This window comes from Magnolia sinica, chromosome 9, assembly GCF_029962835.1.
Source record: "Magnolia sinica isolate HGM2019 chromosome 9, MsV1, whole genome shotgun sequence".
NCBI classification, from domain to species: Eukaryota; Viridiplantae; Streptophyta; class Magnoliopsida; order Magnoliales; family Magnoliaceae; genus Magnolia; species Magnolia sinica.
This window is the reverse complement of record NC_080581.1, coordinates 82,161,205-82,182,231: the sequence shown is the minus strand read 5'-3', so window position 1 is coordinate 82,182,231 and position 21,027 is coordinate 82,161,205. Positions and strand designations below refer to the sequence as shown.

The 21,027-nt window shown below is 41.5% G+C and overlaps 1 protein-coding gene across 1 annotated transcript; it reads left to right on the top strand.

Moving 5' to 3' along the window:
• Window positions 1-744: 744 nt before the first annotated feature.
• Window positions 745-2,960, top strand: LOC131255872 (L-type lectin-domain containing receptor kinase IV.1-like). Its single transcript, XM_058256773.1, has one exon. The coding sequence runs from the start codon at window positions 815-817 to the stop codon at window positions 2,819-2,821; it is 2,007 nt and encodes a 668-aa protein (XP_058112756.1). The 5' UTR covers window positions 745-814; the 3' UTR covers window positions 2,822-2,960.
• Window positions 2,961-21,027: the final 18,067 nt, after the last annotated feature.

The following is a 21,027-nucleotide window of genomic DNA, read 5'->3' as shown; positions in this document are numbered from 1 at the left end:
ACAAGCTTCAATTTTGGGCTCAACACCTAAAATTAGATGGAAAGACAGATGGAAGGTGTGGATAAATCACATAAATTCACAGTGGGCCCAACTGAATTTTCTCAGAATGACCATCCGATTTCATGGCCGAGTGGAGCACGGCGGAAAGGGAGAAAAATCCGTTAACGGATCTAACGGAGTAGCATTTATACCAAGGGAACATGCCGTTGGTATGTAACCAATGCTGTTTTGCCACATCACTTCAGTAGCGTTTTGGCTACTGAAGGGTTCAGTATCCAATCCGCTCCCGTCCCGTCCAGCCATTTTTTTTTTGCTTATTTTAGGACTAGAGACCAAAAATGAGAAGGAACCAAGACTCAAGTATGCCTCGTTAAAGGAAAAGGTGAGTAGGAAAATTTCTACGGTTGAAGCCTCCCCGGGCCTACAGCAATGTTTTCATACCATTCATACTATTCATAATGTCATTACCACTGAGATGAACTGGAAACACAAATATTAGCCTGATTCAAAACTTCTATTGCCCCACGAATATTTCAACTATGGGTGCCTTTCGGCCCACTCGAGAATTGGATGCGGCTCGTTTTTCGCCCCATGTCCTAAAATAATCTCAAAAAACGTATGGATGAGTGGATTTCTCACAAACAGCATGATTGCCGGCCTTGGTTTCCACGTGGACCAATAATAAAGGTGGAATCAGCTGCTCCCTGTTTCGAAGAAACAGAGGATCCGCACTCCATACAAGACACTACATTTCATTAGAGAGCTACCAAGCATCAAAGTCTACTGACTTCGAAGCCATTCTAAGCTTTCAGCCATGTTTTCTAAGCTCCTAATGTGGTTTCTCCTCATGAGACTTGCAGCTTCCGAAGTTGACGATAATTTCATATACAATGGATTCCGCGGTGCTAAAATGAGCCTGGACAGTGCGGCGGGGATCACATCTGATGGCCTCCTGTTTCTCACCAATTCGTCACATCAGACGGGTCATGCATTCTACCCTATTCCGCTTCACTTCAAACCTTCACACGGTAAATCTCAATCTTTCTCTACCAATTTTGTCTTTGCGATCGTGCCCAGGTATCCGACTGTGAGAAGCTATGGGTTTGCCTTGGTGATCTCGCCTTCAAAAGAGTTCCGAGGAGGTCAAATAGGCCAATACATGGGCATCTTCAATCCTAAGAACATCGGCAATCCGTCGAATCACATAGTTGCCATCGAGCTCGACACGTACCTTAATCCAGAATTCAATGATACCGATGACAACCATGTTGGAGTCGACATCAATGGCTTACATTCCATCTCTTCTGCTCCTGCCTCTTACTTTACTAATATGAGTGGCGGGTTTAAGAAACTAAGCCTTGTAAGTGGAGAACTGATGCATGTTTGGGTAGAATACAATAGTCACCAAAGCCATCTCAATGTAACATTAGCTCCTCTAGGCATACCTAAACCTGATCTTCCACTCTTGTCATTGATGGTTGATCTTTCATCGATCATGTTGGGTGGCATGTATATCGGTTTCTCTGCAGCAACCAAGACGGTTCCTTCATCCAATTACATCTTGGGATGGAGCTTTAAGATGAATGGTCAAGCTCAGGTCCTTGATCCCTCACTCCTTCCTAAGCTTCCACATATAAGACCCAAAAAGAAATCGGAGTTTTTAACAATTGGGTTACCCGTAATTGTGCTAGTTTTCACGTTAGCGGCCATCTCGGCCATCGGTCTCATTGTGAGAAGAAAGATCAAGTTCTCTGATGTACTAGAGGACTGGGAACATGAATACGGACCCCATCGGTTCTCATACAAGGATCTATACAAGGCCACCAAGGGCTTCACAGACAAAGAGCTCCTGGGAGTCGGAGGTTTCGGGAGTGTTTACCGAGGTGTTTTATCGGCCGTGAAGACCGAAGTGGCTGTGAAGAGAGTCTCGCATGAATCTCGACAAGGGATGCGGGAATTCATATCTGAGATCGTGAGCCTGGGCCGCCTCCGTCACCGGAACTTGGTGCGACTTCTTGGCTACTGCCGGCGAAAGAGAGAGCTCCTATTAGTCTATGATTTCATGCCCAATGGAAGTCTGGACAAGTTCCTCTTTGACCATCCAAATTCACTGCTAACCTGGCACCAGCGGTTTTGGATAATCAAAGGAGTAGCTTCAGGGCTTCTCTACTTGCATGAGGAATGGGAGCAGGTGGTCATTCACAGAGATATCAAAGCCAGCAATGTTTTATTAGATAGAGAGATGAATGGTAGGTTAGGTGATTTCGGCCTCGCTAGAATGTACGATCATGGAAACGATCCACAGACGACCCACATGGTGGGTACCCTCGGATATCTGGCACCGGAGCTAACTAGGACTGGGAAGGCTTCCATAAGCACTGACGTGTTCGCATATGGAGCTTTGATGCTCGAGGTTGCTTGCGGGAGGAGGCCCATCGATCCTCGATCATTGGCGGATGAGGAGATCTTGGTCGAATGGGTGTGGGAATGTTGGAGGAGAGGGACGATTCTGGCCGTGGCTGATCCAAAATTGGGACTTGACTATGATGCAGAGGAAATGGAGTTGGTGCTGAAGCTTGGATTGCTGTGTGCGCATCCGTTGTCTGCTGAAAGGCCGAACATGCGGCAGGTAATGCAATTTTTAGACCGCGATGTACCTTTACCCGAGCTCTCACCCGTTGGTCTGGATGCAGCGATATTAACGGTGGGCGGCCGTTATAAAGGGTCCGATGACCTAGGCCTGTCATATCCTTCTTCTTTGGAACAGGGTTTTACAAGCACATCGTCGATCCAAGGGTCAGTGCTCTCCGGTGGCCGTTGATGGACGGTGGTAAACAGATACATGATGGTATGGATTTTCTATCCTTTAATGGGGCGACGTTGACCAAAAACAACTATTTCAGGTTACATCGTGGGTGGTGTGGTAAGCTTTTGTTTTACCGTTTAGCAGAATTTCACTCCATAAAAGTGGAGGAATGCTTCTACAATATCTACGTGTTATTTTGTTTCGTTTCTTTGTTGTTGGCTGATGTTGGTCTTTGGTATGAATCACATTTACAAAGGTTACAAAAGATTTTCCTTGTGTTGGGAAATTTTCAACGTGGTTAGAGATTGGGGCCCGCCACCAATGGAAGATGCAGATTTCCTCGTGCATTGCTTGGGACAACTTCACATAATTCTTCACAGTATAGTTCCTAAAGTAATCATAAGATCAAAGCCTTCATCCAGGTTCTTGATCATCAACAATCTCCAACCGCTGTCATTATTACATGTTGGATCAGCAACTTGGGGCAACCATTTTACTTTTGGCTGACATTGCCATTAATGGATCTCTACTCATTGTTCCTTAGTTCACCGATCTGTGCCGTTATATATAGACGCCAGATTTCTCACCATGTTTCACTGTAATCACAGCTCCTGTCTACTATTGCACTAACTACCATGAACCGTAATATGAAACCACAATTGGCCATGCCCATCTTCTTGAAGACCTGAACACATCATCTCCAACATTTCATCCATGGAGCCCCTTGTCACTATCCTCGTCCACCTGTATGCTCCGCTAAAATGGCTAAAGCCACCTCATCCATGACCATTGATCGATATTATCCAATAAAGCCCATCATTGGGATCATCAAATCTGCGAGTCAAATAATTAAATAAGTGGTCTGGATCAATCCACAGCTTGGATTGTCCAATCTGTGTGCATTGTGGGGCCCAGTACTGTTTACCAATCGATTTGGCCTTTTCAGCAGTCTGGATCGGTGATTTAGGCCCTTCACTTTACGTGCCATATTTTGTCAATTTGTACCACCTGTTTATATGATCCCAACCATTTATTATTATTATTTTATTTTTTTTTGAAAAACCTGCGGCAAAGTTTTCTCATTAACCAAAGAGAAAATCCAGATACAATTTCAGGGGACCCCAGGAATAAAAGCTCCTAGGGGGCACCTATCATATAGAAGCAAAAAATCAGGAATGCACAAAAACCAGGACCCTGGATAACAGGCTGTACACTTGACTAGTTCTCCCCCGCTCGGTCCAAAAACCTTCCCTAATTGAACCTAGGCTCACCTTGTCCAGGAAAAGGAGACCTCGAACCTAGACTGAGAGATCAGACAAGGGAGAAGAGAAAAAATGAACTTGATCTCTGCTTCCCACCCAAGCCATCGCATCCGCCACTGTATTTCCTTCCCTGAATATGTGCTGAAATTGAAAGATTCTTCTACTTCTAAGACGATTGATTCTTGTGATCCAGTATCCCCATTTTCAACCGGGATAAGAGGAACCCAGGAGGAAACTAAGAGCCAGCTGAGAATCTGATTCCACCATCACCTGGTGATATCCTCCATGCAGGCAAAAGTCCATGCCGTCATAGATAGCCCGAAAGTCAGCATAAATATTTGATCCCACCCCATATCCAGCAGAAAAGGCGAAACAAAAGGACCCCCTATCGTCTCTACAAATACCCCCACCTCCAGAAGTACCTGGGTTTCCTATCGCCGATCCATCCACATTAATCTTAATCCACCCCGGTAAAAGTCTATCCCACTTAACCAACCACTGGATAGGCTTACGGATCAAGGATTTGCCCCTGCTGATCAGATCTGCACGCACGAAAGAATGACCATGTAAGTCTCTGGACGTGGAATGGGTTTGTGGCTGACTCGTAGCTGATCCTCTGTGCTGACTGGTACCGATAGCCGTTGCTGCCTCGAAGATCCGATGATGCCACCATGATTGGACGTTCACTATGGACCGGAGTCTTTGAGACAATGCATTTAAACAATTAGAACGTCTCCAATCTCACGGTCATCTCTTTTAAAAATCGAATTTGTTAATTTCAGGAAGGTGCATGTGTCATAATCTGATATACGCGAGATCTCAGCTTTTTATAAGATGCACTGCACCACTTAGATCTTCTCGGGTAGAAATCAAGTCATTTCTCACCTCAGGTGGCGCACATCATCTCAAAACAAATGAATAAATTATAAAAGAATGAATTAATCTCAATTCTCTGCTTGCCATAAATAGAAAATTTTAATTTTTTATATTATTATTGGTCCACATCGCCATTGACATGGTCAGCACTACCGCATTAAATAGTGTATGTATTGATGTGGCTCCATTAGACTGCAACAAATAGAAATTTTCAACTTGTGAGGTCAGCACTACCGCATTAAATAGCGTACGTATTGATGTGGCTCCATTAGACTGCAACAAATAGAAATTTTCAACTTGTGACAAACATAGAGTCTGAATTTAAAATGAATAAACAAAATCCAATTGACTTTATACCTTACTCTCCACCAGAAGCGTGACATTTTGTGATTTTACAGGCAGAAGATCTAATCATCATTTCCAACCTAATGGAATGCTCAGATCTCACACGCACATTTCATATTTGCACATGCAACTGCTTATCGACTATCCTGCGCGCTCTACAGCGCAAACCTCAGTTGCTACTTAAATAGTGTAGAGACGATTTAAATGGTTAATCTCAAACTCTGGATTTAATTCTATAATTGCTATTAGCAACTGGGGCTTGAACCTAAGCACTACGTACTGAGGCTCGTCCTATCCACTTTCTACATAGAGGTACAACCAAAATAAAATTTTGAGTTATGCAGGTGGATTTTGACAAAATGTGGGCCTCAAACACATCTATCATCTTAAATTCATCGATGTGCATTAGCTGGTGTGCTTCCAAAAGAAAGAGAGACATCGAATGCATGATCCATCCTACCTAAAACTCAGCCTCACCCTCTACCCGAGAGAATGTGATATATTTAATTCTACTTGTACGAGCAGCGCTGGAGAGGGTCACATGTGATAGGTATTAAAAAAGAAAATTTTAGTGTGAACATAGACTTCAAGGTCAATCTTCCCAATAGCTCGTGATGAGAAAAGAGACAAATTATTGACTACCAGCGAGTCACGCACGGCAAACTCTTTTATCAATATCATAGTGGCTATAATGCACTTTTTTAAAAATATAAATAATAAATAATTTTAATTTTAATTTTAATTTTTAAATTAAAGAAGATTGAAAAATAAGTGGAAATAGTTGTAACCTCTCTTCCCTATTTCATATAATTTTCCTCTTTTTTAAGGAGAGGAATTTGGATTTCTCCAAATCTCTTCTAAAGATAGAGAATTCCTTCATACCTCTACTAAAAGACAACAGGAGAAAACCCTATAGCAAGACACACACACAGAGGGAGAAAAGAGAAGACGGAATGAAGGACCTTGACCCAGGTTGGTACCTTTGATGTTTTTTAGTTAATTATTATTATTTCTTAGATATTCGTGATGGACAGCTCCGATTAGTCATACGTCCATCACCTACATATAGGTGACATATGTAGGAAGATTCAAATCTCTACGTAATTGATCTTGGCGTTCTGCGTAGGGAATTGTTCCTGGCCATGCGGACATAAATGATTCAATCCGTGTGGTCTATTTGTGGTCTATTTGCTTTCTGAGGCTGGAAAAGGCAAGAACCTCAAGGATCGGGCCAATATGATCATCAAATGGACTGTATTGGTCGATGGTGATCTGATTGTTCTTCTTTTATTATTTGGTAACTTAGATTATTCCCATCGAAGTAATTAACACATTGAATGATTCGGATCAGTCATACGTTCATTGCGTTGATATATTTGGTATATTCGTGATGAGATACAAACCTCTATGCAATTGCTTTTGTGAATTAGCGTAGAGGATTTTGTTGAGCTACCTTGATGTGTGACAATAAATCCACATGAATCATTCGATTGTTAAGGTCAAAATATGCCTGGACCCTGACTATTAGATTGATCTTACAATCAGATGGGTCACACCGATTACATGAAAGTCCTACTTAAATCATGTAACCCTAACTGACGTGGGCCATGAAGGTTTTAGGTCTAGCTTATTAATGGACCTCTCTTAATCAATCATGAGAGGGACAATGGTCGATTTGGAGCTAACCAAAATGTATGATTGAAAAAATTGAGATGTAGAAAATCCCCAATTTATAATTCGGTTTATCGTAACCGTATCAAGTCCAAAGACTGTTGATTCGAAATTCAGTTCGAGTCGATTCAATCGACAATGCAGTAAATCCAATCGACAAATTACGGAACAGATATGTTCGATTTTAAAGTTGAAAATCTAAATTGATGAATCAATTATACTCATAAATTTGAATATATTATACATGTCTGGATAATTTAAATGTCAATGGATGATGGGCGGCCACTTTGATTTGATCCAGTGGGTCCTACATTAGGTTGTGATAATTACAAACCCTGATATTTCTGTATTCCCTTCATTCAGATCTATGTTATCTTATGAACAGGTTGAATGGAAAATAAACATCATGGCGGACCCTAAGAAAGAATCAACGGTGGGTATCATTGTCCCCACTGCTTTCTGTGGTGTGGTCCACTTGAGCTTTGGATCTTCCTATTTTTGAGCTCATTCCCTAAAATGATCCGTAAAAATGGATGGACAGTGTGGCTATAACAAATACATTATGCTGGGCCCACAAAACTTGGTGACTGCAACACACCACCTAGGTCGGTGGTGTGCGGTATACCATGCAATCCGCTTCTCGATGGCCTAAATTGAGCTGGCAAAACCGATAAACGAAGTGGATATACAAAACGTACATTCAGATGGGCCCCATTGTCATGGCCTCATCGATTGAATCAAATGCACTAAAAAAATAAAAACACGCAGCCCTACCTGCCGATCACAGAGTAGAAGAGAGGTGCATAGCGCCGGAGAGAGAGAGAGAGAGAGGAGCACATCGCCAATTGCAGAAAGAGAGAGGGAGGAGCACAATGACGATTGCAAAGAGAGATGGAGGCACAAAACGACGATTACAAGAGAGAGAGAGAGAGAGAGAAATTGGAGGAAGATGCTTACCAGTGTCGTAATAAAGGGTTGCTTAAATGAGGTGGGTTTTCTCTTTTTTCCCTTCTTTTCCAAAATCAGGATGTTGGGCCTCAACCCCATAAAGTACTTGGCACCTTTTCCTATAATAGCCTCTTTAAATGCATGTAAGTTGCCTAAAATGCAAGTCACTTACAAGTTGTGTTTGAGGGAGAAAATTCACACGTGAGTCACAGGAAAATCGACCAAAAAAATTGCAGGGAGGAGTGAGAAGTCACTTTCCTCTAAGTCACCTAGAAGCTCAACGGTTAGGATGTTTAAAAACTGAAAGAGAGATAAAGGCACCAACAACCACCACTTATCAGCTTCTATAAGTACGTGTTTGGGCCGTGGGATTAGAAGGGATTAGGAGGGATGGGATTCAAAAAACATAATTATTACCCGTGGCAGGGATTGTCCCCTGTTGTCATGGATAAGATTAATTATATGCTTTGTTGGTAATACGGTGGTACATTAAATAGATATATCCACCATCATTAGAAATTATTGAGAATAACACACGTGTTATATCTAAACTGTTCGTTTTTTTTGTAACCTCATTTTATGGCATGGGCCTAAAAATGAGACAGATCCAAAACTTATGTGGCCCCAAAGAAGTTTTCAACGGTAAGTATTCAATCCCTATTGCTTTCTATGGTGGGGTCCACTTGAGCTTTAGATATTTACCTGATTTTTTGGCCTATGCTCTAAAATATTCTCAAAAAATGGGTGGACAGTGTGGATATAGCCTACACATCATGGTGGGACCTACAAAACTTGCTAACATTGAGTTAAATTGGCACAGGACCCAATGCAATTCCATCTAATCTAATCCCAAGCTTTTCCATTCTTCCCAAACATGGAGTGAAATTGGCACGGACCGTATGCAATTCCATCCCACCTAATCCCTTCTAATCCCATTGCCCTCTCCAGCCTCTAATCTCTCTCTCTTTCTCGGCCTCTCCGCAACACCCCCCCACCCCCCTCCCTCTCTCTCTCTCTCTCCCTCTCTCTCTCTCTCTCCAAATCTTGCCATTCTCACCCCCTCTTGTTCTTTGCAAACAGATAACCCTTGTAAGCCCTCTATTTTTAACCAGATGGACATTTGTGTTTTCCTTTCATCTAGGTCTAGAGGTGTACACGAACCAAGCTAGCTCGGTTAGCTCACTCGACTCAACTCGAAAAAGCTCGGTTCGAAGCTGAGTTCGAGCCGAGTCGAGTTGATTTTTTTAGCTCAAAAATGAGTTCAGGCTGGCTCCAGCTCAGCTCGACTCGGATCGAACCCAGCTCGAATCAAACCAGTTCGATGACTCGGTTACTTTGATATTGATGCTGCTCACCAAGTGTTTGATGAAATGACTCAACAAAGTGTGGCTAGTGGCAAGGAAGGTATGTATAAGAAACAAATACCCTTTTTTGGATTTTTATGTTGCTTGGAAGGTATTTAATAAAATACCTGAACAACCTTTGTTGTTGTTTTACCGACAATGGGATTTTGAAGGTGCAGTCTAGGTGTTTGTGGAAATGCCGTACAGAAAAACTCAGCTCAATCTTGGTTCGAACTCAACCCAAACTGACCCAAACTGCTGACCGAACCTAGCCAAGCTGGCCAGTCAGGCTCGAGGACCAAGCCGAGCCGAGTTCGAGCTGAGGTCAGCTAATGGCCGAGCTGAGTCGAGCTGAGGCCAGCTCGACTCAGTTCGGCTCCATGTACACCCCTGTCCAGGTCTATATGATCTTATCAACAAGTGCATGGATAGCAAATAAACATTACGGTGGGCCCTAAGGAGTTTATAATGGTGGGCATTCAATGACCACTATTTCTTTTGTTGTGGTCCATTTGAGATTTAGATTTGCTTCATTTTTGGGCCATAGCCTAAAAAGATCTGGCAGAACAAATAAATATCATAGATATAAAGTGGATACATCAAGGTGGACCCCACGGACAAGGTCCCACCCACATTGCTGGTTCCGAGGTCGTAGCCAAGTCACATCCAGATTTATTACCTTGCTATGATAGTGGGGCCCACCTTAAGACGTTAAATGGTACATCTATGTTGTCCACTAATTTTGCCAGCTCATTTTAGGGCTTGGTCCAAAAATTGAAGAAGATCCAAATCTTAGGTGGGCCATGTTGCAGGGATAAGTGGAGATTGAATATCCACCATTAATAACTTCCAATGGTCCATCGTAATGGATTTTTTTACCATCCATCTTGTTGATAATGTCACTGAGACCGTGATGATCCAAAACTTGTCATATTGATCCAAAACTATTATCGCCCGCGGGAACTTTTTTAGGTTCAATCACCACTTTTTGTTTGGCCTATGTGAATGAGTACTTTTGTTGTAATGTGGCCCACTCAAGATTTGCATCTACTGCATTTTTTGGGCCAAGCTCTAAAATGAGTTAGCAAAATTGATGGATGACATGGATATACCATACACATATCAAGGTGGACCCCACAGTCTAGTCTATCAAGGTGAAATTTTTACTATTAAATTGATGGATGTCATAGATTTACGGTTAAAGTTTTTAATTTACTTTAAATGCTTAAATTGAGTTATTTCTCTATATTATAGGTATTTTGAATCCGTGGGCCCATATTTATGATCCATTTGATAATTGGTTTATCCTAAAAATTGGTTTAAATACTCCTCTAAGTGGGCCTAACAAAATGCAATAATTTGTACTAAGATTTCTCATGTGATTATGAGATTTTGAAATGATTTCCTACTCCTAAGATCTGCTTAGTGTGAATATACAACTTCTTACTTGTAAGTAACTTACAAGCTATTCAAACACAAAAACTAACTTATGTGTAAGTGATGTAGAGCTTACAACCAAACAGGACTAACTATAAGTGACTTTCACTTACAATTTAGAGAACTTACGTGTATCCAAACAGGCCCTAATTAAGTGACTTGCACGTGAATTTCTTCCTCCAAACACCACCCTTGCACAACTTAAAGACATCCAAATAACTCCCAAAGAAGAAGCAGAAGAAGTCCTCTCTCTCTCTCTCTCTCTCTCTCTCTCTCTCTCTCTCTCAAAATCTCCGAGGACCTCGATTTTCTTGAAGCTTCCCATTCCAAATAAGAATCGGAAGGAATCAACAGCTCTGATTCTGATAGCTCTTCCGATGGAAATCCTTTTATTGATGAGTTCCTCAGCAAAAGTGAAGAAGAAAAGAGAAAGATGTAGAAACCATACAAGATGGTAATTCCCTTCCTTTTTTTTTCCCCTCACTAAGAAGAGTTAGGCCCCGTTTGTTAAATCTAAAGTTTAAAGACCAAATCTGAAATCTGAAGCCTGAATCTGAAATCTGAAATTTGAAGTCAAAAAACTTGTTTGATAATTATGAATGAAGTCTGAAAATTAAGTACTGAATTCGAAACAACCTGTTTGTTAACAAACATCTGAAATGTCTGAAATATGTTAATTTGACACATTTGCCCCTATCTCCCGTTTGGAAATGTTTTACATTATAAAGAAAATATTTTTTATTAAATGAAACTAAAATCATTATATTTAATTCAAAAAAAAAAAACTAAAATACTTAATAGAAAACTAAAATATAATTATTCATCAGGCCCTCAATTCCTCTTAGCGAGAAGATTGTCACTTTGTGTCGTGTAGGCTTGAGCACCAATAGCAACAAAACCTTCAAATAAGGCCCATAGAACTAATGAGACAATGGTACCCACCTTGGGTGAATGTTTTGCAGGAAGCTCCTGCGCCGGGAACCTATGTGGGGCCCACCATGATGTTTTTGATAAATCCACCACGTCCATCCATTTTGTGAGTTCATTTTAGGAGAAGAGGCGAAAAATGAGCCATTTCTGATACTCAACTGAGCTGAAAATGTGAGAATTGAACGTCTACAGTTGAAATATTCGTGGGGCCACAGAAGTTTTGAATCAGGCTAGTATATTTGTTTTCAGTTCATCCCATTATAAATGGAATGGATGGCATATAAGCATCACTGTCAACCCTAGGGAGGTTTCAATGGTAGGAATTTCCTTACCCTTCTTTTCCTTTACTGTGGCCCACTTGAGTCTTGGATCCGGCTAATTTTTAAACTTTTATCCTAAAATGAGCTCAAAAAATGGATGGACATTTGGATTTATCAAAAACGTCATGGTGGGCCTCACAATGGTTCCAGCGTAGGAACTTCCTGCGAAAGCCTGAAATCCGCGTCCAATTGAATTTCCTGCGAAAGTCTTTCTCAAGAAGTTCCTGCACAAGGATGTTGGGTGGGGTCCATTGGAATGTATGTGAGAAATTCATTCCATCCATCCATTTTTCAAGCTCATTTTAGGACGTTAAACAAAAATTGAGGTGATACAAAACTCAAATGAGTCACACAAGAGGGAAAATTAGGAAAAGAAGTTCATACAATTAAAACCTTCTTAGGCTCCACCTTGATGGTTATATGTTATCCAAACCATTTATAAGGTCATTCCCAATTGGATGAAGTGAAAACACCTAAAACACAGCTTGATACAAAACTTTTATGGCCATAAAAATGCTTCAATAGTGCTCACTGAATGCCCACTGTTTCCCCTTGTATGGCACTTATGTATTTGATCAACTTCAATTTTAGTCACACGTCCTTAACTGACCTCGCAAAACAGATGGATGGAATGGATTTCTCAAAAACATCGCGGTGGACCCCACCTAACATCACTGCGTAGGAAGTTCATGCGAGAGGCTTTCGCAGGAAATCCACGTCCGGGTATGCGGATAAGTTACTGAAAAGTTGAGTAGCGAGATTCGGTACCAAAGTGACATCACCAAGTTCCGTGGGCCCACTATGATGTATGTGCTTTATCTACATGGTCCATCTATTTGGAGATATAGTTTTATGGCATGAGTTAAAGAATGAGGTAGATTCAAACATGTAGTTGACCCACCACAAAAAACAGCGGGAGATTGATGCCTACCGTTGAAACCTTCCTAAGGCTCACCATGATTTTTATTTGAAATCCAACATGTTCACAAGTTAACATAGACATGAAAGAAGGGAAAAAAACAAATATCAGCTTAATTAAAAACTTTTGTAGCCTATCTAAGTTTTTAATGGTGAGCGTCACTCTCCTCACTGTTTTCTATGAGAGTTCCATCTTCGGATTTGATTCATTCTTTGAATCTTTACATAAAATTATCTTTCCAAATGGATGAATGGTGTGGATACAAAACATATATCATGATGGGGCCCACAGAACTTGGTGACATCACTTCAGTAGTGAGTCTCGCTACTCAACGTATCAGTATCCAATCCGCTTCCGCGGAAACGGATTGGATACTCCGCTGCCACCAGCCAATGGCTAGTGGTCTATGCTCTGTGGGCCCCACCATGATGTATGTGTTTCATCCATGCAGTCCATCTATGTTTCTAGATCATTTTATGGCTTGAGACCAAAAATGAGGTATATCCGAATCTCAACTGGACCACAATACAGGAAAATTTGTTGAATGAACGTTGACCATTAAAAACTTTCTAGGGGCCAGTTTTGGATCAAGCTGATCTTTGTTTTTTTTTATTCATCTGGATCTATATGACCTAATCAATAGATTGGATGTCAAATAAACAGTACATTGGGCCTTAGGAAAATTTTAATGGTGGATATCCAATCACTATTGTTTTCATGTGGTGTGGTTCACCTGAGATTTATATTCCTCTCATTTTTTGTATAAAGCCCTAATATGATCTTTAAAAATGGATGAATGGAATGGATGAAACACATACATCATGGTGGGCTCAAAGAAGTGCCTTATGTTAAAAGTTGCAATGTATACTATGCAAATGAGAAAATCTCTCCCGCAAAGGATAATTTTGAATTAAAAAATAATGATCACATAGTGGTTGAGCGCTTTCCTTATTCTGTGTTAACAAACACACGGAGCATGGAACATTTTTTAAATTCCGCGTTGAGTACAAAAATTCCGTGTCCGTTAACAGGCCCTTGTTAAACTATTCTAGGGCCGAATTTCAGTTTGTACAAGTGGGGGCCATGGTTCAGTTATCCAAACCGTTGAAGTTATCTGCCCCTCTGTGGATGGGCCCAAGTTGCCAAAAATCTCCTATTGGAAAGTTCTAGCCGTCAATTAAGTGGCCACCAAATAGACTATTAATACTGAAAGTACTGCAAAAGGGTTGCTTTCAGCCGCCAATGATTCGGATCAGCATTGCTGGAAATTTCCTTAGTGGAAAGTTCAAATCCTTCAATCAAGTTGCCACCAAATAGATATTTAATACTGAAAGTACCACAAAGGCTTGCATTAAGCTGTCAATGGTTCAGTGATCCGAACCGTTGGTTTTCTGAGAATTTCCTTGGTTGAAAGTTCATCCCATTCAATTAGGTGGCCACCAAATAGACGGTTAATACAAAGTACCGCAAAGGCTCACTTTGAGCTGTCAATGGCTCAGTTATCCGAACCTTTGACAGTGGATGGCCCGCGTTGCCAAGAATTTCCTAGTTGGAAAGTTCATAGCCTTCAATTAGATGGCCACCAAATAGACGGTTATTACTGAAAGTGCGATGAAAGCTCACATTCAGATGATAAACAGGTTGAATCCTGAATCATGGAAAGGTGGGCCAGTATTCTGTACCCAATGGAGACTGACCTTTCAGTGACCCATGCCAATAATTTGGTGGATCCTACAGTTGAAGGACGATGCTAGCAAGAACTTGCCCCTTCAAAGAGTCACACTCATCTGATTCTTGGCATGAAATTAGAAGTTATCATAAAAACATAGCTAACTAGGGGTGTACACAGAACCGATAAACTGGACCGGAACTGACCAGACCGCATGGCTTGGTCTGGTTCTGAAGTGCACCGGTTCTGGTTCCAGTTCCGAAAATCAAAGAACCAGGTAGTTCGGTTCGGTTCTCAGTTTGGGGTTCCATAGACCAAACCATGAACCTGAGCCTAGAACCGAACCTTGAATCCAAACTTGGAACCAGACCTCTTAGTCAATAAATATTTAATTTTTTTAACATTTTAAAAAAAAAAAAAAAAACCTAATTTTCCTTTATTCTCCCCGTCTTTCACGGCCTCTTTTTGTCTCACAAGAACAGTGGAGGTGGACTAGATTATAAAACAAACCATGCAATTGGGCTGGATTATAAAATCAAACCATGTAATTGGATTGGATTATAAAAAGCCCAGAACCGTAGACCCGAACCGGTTTTTTACGGTCCGGTTCTAATTCAGTTCTAGGGTGCAAACAGGCGGATTCTGGTTCTGGTTTTCTTGGAACGAACGGTTCAGTTCTAGTTTCACCCTAGAACCGGACGGAACCAAACCATGTGCACCAGTATAGCTAACCATTCGCTCAAGGAAAATTGGCTGGCATTAATGTTCAATGAAGGAGATTTTGGGTTCATCAAACATCCAATGCAAGCGTCAGATGAATGGTCTGGATCGCCCAAAGGTGCTCGCCACTGGTATGGAATGCTAGCCCGAAATGTGGGTTATTTGAGTGGAATTGTATAATGTCTCCTTGAATTTGTTCTTACGAGTTTTTCTTTCACATTGTAGAGAAAGATTCGGTTTCAGGTTCCAATTCAGATTCGGATGGATCAGATATTTAGAAGAAATCTAAAGCAATTGACGAGGAAAAGGCAAGAGAAGTAGAAGATGCAGACGCAGAATTGCAGATCAATATCAAAGACAAATCGGATGAGTTCAGATTTCCTACAGAAATGGTACTTCTCCATTAATTCTACTTTGAACTTCTCCTTGTTCATTTTACAAATTGCACTGATGATCTTTGGCCTCTTATGATTTTTCAATCATACAACCCTTCTGTAAATCCACCACAACTCTCTCAAAGCATACTTGTAAGAAAACGACATTAAAGTCACATGATCTTTGGTTGTTTGAGAGCTAACTTAGGCTTTTAAATGGGACCAATTATGTTTAATTCAAACATCATATGGTGCCTGAAAAGTGGCCCACATGTTACATGCTGAAAATAGTAAGGAGAAACCTGCCTCGAAAGGCACTGACTAACCCTTGCTAGATAATATAACTCCCATCATAAGGCCTAGACGCACAGATAAATTGGACCACTTTGCAGGATCCAGAGATCAATCAAATCATCATCTGCAGCCCGCACATTGTATGAACAGTTTTTGGGACACATTTCTACACTTTTGTGGGGCCACCCAGCATCAGTGGTTCCCCTGGTAGAGGTTGCCTAAGTGCAAGACCTCTAACCATATGGCAGTGAGGAAAGTGTGCATGGCGTGTAGTTCTCCGGCAGTTCAATTTGTCTTGGGTGATGCCCACCTCAATTGCTGACCTCCTCCTAGCCTGGCATGGCATCAATGTTGGAAAGCACTTTAGGATTATCTACAGGCTCATTTGTTGGCTATCAATGTCATATGGTTGTTGTGGGAGGCTCATTTATTGGCTATCATTGTCATATCAATGTCATATGGGTGTTGTGGGAGGCTCATTTATTGGCTATCAATGTCATATGGGTGTTGTGGGAGGCTCATTTATTGGCTATCAATGTTATATGGGTCTTGTGGGAGGCTCATTTATTGGCTATCAATGTCATATGGGTCTTGTGGGGGAGGTTCATTTATTGGTTATCAATGTCATATGGGTGTTGTGGGAGGTTCATTTCTTGGCTATCAATGTCATATGTGACACAGGGAAGGATGTGATAAGGATGATCACTGTCTTCCTCAGGAATATCTACTCGAATCCATAGAGCTTCCGTGGACTCCTCGTAGAGATTCCTCGAATTCGCGAGGGATAGAAATAGAAGTATTTTCTATTAAATTAAAAGAGAAAAATTGATTGATAATAATAATAATAATGAGTTTACAATCCTTTGAATCATGAGCTCTAGCCTAGGAAAAAGTTTTAGACTCAAACACTCTAAAAACGTGACTTATTATAAATAGTATACTTACTATTTATAGGCAGTCACCATTCTTACTAGACTTCATGGTTTTTGGCCAAAAATAATAACTGTCCAATTTGGCCTAACCACGTTGATCTACTAATTTTTCTACGCCCTTTTGATGTTAGGCACGACTCCTACAACTCATAAGATCAAAAGTTATGATCAAACTAAAACTTGTTATAAATAGTAAAAACGAAGATAAAATGGACTTTCAACCGTCAATCTGATGGAATCTCACAAATCCGGGATGGGCAGCCCGGGTTGGTTAGCTGAAGTACCTTCTCCTACCACAAAATCATATATGATATGTCCAAAAACTCATTCCAGCTAGCTTGCGAGATACGACTGTTTTACGGTTCTGACAGTCCGTATCATTTCCACCTCCGATCGGGCTTTCTCTGGTCCATCTTTGCAATGAAAGTGTCTGCAACCCGCTCTACATCAATATGGGTGTTGTATGAGGCTCATTTGTTGGCTATCAATGTCATAATATGGGTGTTGTGGGAGGCTCATTTCTTGGCTATCAGTGTCATATGGGTGTTGTGGGAGGCCCATTTGTTGGCTATATGGGTGTTGGGTGTTGTGAATGTTCAGCGTTGCTGTAAAATCTCCTAGTTAGAAGGCTCCTAGCCCTTCAATTAGGTGGCCACCAAATAGACGGTTAATACTGAAATTATGACAAATGCTCACATTCAGATGATAAACAGGTTGAATCCTGAATCACAGATTAAAGGTGGGCCAGCATTGTGTACCAATGGGAGGCTGACATTTCAGTGACCCCAGGAGATTTTGGGCTCATCGGACATCTAATGTGAACGCGGGATGAGTGGTCTGGATTGCTCAAAGCTGTTCTTCACTAGTATAGAATGCTTGCCAATATGGAAATGCTGGTTATTCGAGTGAAATTGTATAAATATAATCTCTCCTTGAATCTGTTTCTTAGAGAGTTTTAATTTCACATAGTAGAGAAAGATTATCCTTACAATGTAATCTTCGGATTTTCTCAGCCGTGCATTGTCAGGATTAGGAGTGTTATTGGGGAGAACTTTAGGGCATAGAACATCTATTGTGGGGCCCATCATACCAACAGTCTGGATGACTGTGCATATGATCCTCCAGCCGATGATATACAATCTATACTCCATTTTTCAAGTTGTACAAGTGGGGCCCACGGTCCTGCGATCCAGACATTCGCTCTCTGCAGAACATCGTGGATGGAGCGTGCGTTAAATGATCCTAACCACAGCTGTATTTCACTTCATAGCCGTCTATCTACATGCTGCAATTATAAAGGATAGGATTGGCCTATTAACAAGATTTTTGGGGCATTATCAATCCACTAAGGACCTAAGGTGACCAATGGTCTGGATCACCAATCTGTGGGTCCCACTTGCACTTCTTTGACACTTGATTAGAAAAAGCTCACCTATGACGTTTAGACAGCAAATCTGCAACCGGTAACAAGTAGTCTTGCATAGAAATAGGCTTTACTATCCTTTAAAAAAAAACAAAAAACTGTAGGATTATGGTTTTCAATCCTTAAACATATGTTAACAGCATTTGTGTACAAAATCTTAACTGTGCGTTAGATGATCCTAGCTGTTTATTGTTGTACTTTTTAGCAACTATCCGTTTGTAATCCTCCAAAACCCTTCAACTGATGGTAAGGATCATCCAACAGGTATGATCTTTTGTGGCAACTCCCATCTAGAGTATGTCCCCACGTATGAACAGTCAGGTCTGAGTACACGTGTGTAGTGCTTGCATATGGTAGCATCGCTTGATATGAGTGATCACACGGATGGCTCGTACGTACGATGAAGATGGCCCAACCTTTAGGTTGTTAGTTCTGTACCAATCTGATGAACTGTAAAAAAAAAAATTTAAAAAAAAAAAAAAAAAAGAAAAATGCTTCTGGCCCACTTTCTACTTACAGTGTTGCCCTCCTGATGAGCGGGTGTGATTGATCTGTGCGTATAATTATCATTGCAGTGGAGGCTACCTAAGCACCGTTCGGATGTTGAAGACATTTTCTAGGCAGGCAATGACGATGAGCTGGGCCTTCTACGTTTCAGGTCCGTGCCAGATACACAGTTAAGCTTGCAGCAGCAATAAAAGGCCCAGGTACAGCTATTGCTCGATCAAGATGGCTGGTTCAGTGTACGGGACTTAGCATTCAAGGCTTAGATTGAAATAGTACACATCTATAAATTGCAATGCATTTTACATATCAAGCTGTGAGGTGTGGATAACTTCATCTCTTTATCAAGTCTTTACAATGGGACCAACCTTTGTTGTGGATCATTCATTCTATGGGCCTCACCTTTGATATTGGTCGTCCATCATATGGTGCCCACCTTGGATGTGGACCATTCATTATTATGGCCCGACCTTTGATACGCACTATTCATTATGTTATGTTGGTCATCCATTAAGTGAGGCCCACCATCAATGTTATTGTCCATATTGTGGGGCCCACCTTCAATATCCACCATCATCATGTGGAGCCCGCCTTTAATGTGGACCATCCATCATGTGGGCCCCACCTCTAATGTGGGTCATCCATCATGTAGGGCCCACCTTGGATATGGACCACTCATCATTAGGGCCGACCTTTGATGTGGGTCATCCATCATGCAAGGCCCACCTTGGATGTGGGTCACTCATCATTAGGGCCAACCTTTAATGTGGATCGTCCATCATGTGGGGCCCACCATCATGTGGAGCCCACCTTTGATGTGGACTATCCATCATGTGGGCCTCACCTTCAATGTGAGTTGCCCATCATGCAGGGCTTGCCTTGAATGTGGGTCATTCGTCATTAGGGGCTGACCTTTGATGTGGATCGCCCATCATGTGGCACCTCAATATGAGCCATCCATCATGTGGGGCCTAGTTTCAATGTCTACTATCCATCATGTGGAGCCTACCTTTGATGTGGACCGTCCATCATGTAGGCCCTACCTTTGAAGTGGGTCTTTGATCATACCAGCCCACTTTGGACGTTAGTTTTTTAACATTATGGGCTGACCTTTGATATGGATCATTCATATATGGGGCCCACCTTCTATGTGAATCTACCGTGTGGAAGCAGATCACGTAGTGAGTAACTCACTACGCTTGGCGTACTGAGTAAACTCTGTGAGGTCTACCATAATTTATGTGTTTTATCCGCTCCATCCATCCATTTTATCAGATAATCCTAGGCTTGAGCCAGAAAATTAAGCATATACAATATTCAAATGTACCACACCACTGGAAACAGTTGAATTGAACGTCCACCATTGAAAATTTCTTAGGAGACACGGAAGTTTCGGATAAATCTTATATTTGTGTTTTCCCTTCATCCTTGTTTGTATGATCTTATGAACAGGTTGGATGACAAATAAACATCGTTGTGAGGCCTAGCAAAGTTTCAACTATGGAAATCACCATCCCCACTATTTCCTGTGGTATGATCCACTTGATCTTTGGATATGCTTCAATTTTGGGTTCAACCCCTTAAATTAGATGAAAAAACGGATGGACGGCGTGGATAGACCACATACATTCAAGTTGGGCCCAACTGAGTTTACTGAATATGATGAGAGCGTACTGAGTAACTCAGTACACAATCCGATTTCCCACATTGTGAGCCCCACTTTCAATATATATGGACAGTCCACCACCTAGGGCCTCCTTGGATAAGGACAGTGGGGCAGAGCCTCATATGACATGTGCCATGAGGAAGAGAAGCAGAAAAATCCATATATATATGGGCAAAAGGTACTATGCGCTCGACCTCACGATAAGCTCCCGTGAGGTCGAGTTGTGTGGGCCCCACCGTGATGCGTGTCGACCATCAACACCGTGCATTTGATGGGTCCCCTCTAAATTATGGGATATCCCAAAAATCAGCCGTATACGGAACTCAGGTGGGCCATACCATCTAAAATCATGTGAAGACATGCCAAAACATATAAAAGCACTTGGTGGGGCCCACCTGAGTTTTGAATGCTGCTGAAACTTGGTTTGAACCCTCATCCAAGTGGGACACACATAATGGATGGGCTGGATTTGCAAACCACATCTCGGTGGGCCCAAAAAATGATTATGAATGTTTTAATGGTGCACGGCCCCTCCCCACTTCTGTATGTGGTGTGGCCCACACAAGTCACGGATTGACTTGATTTTTC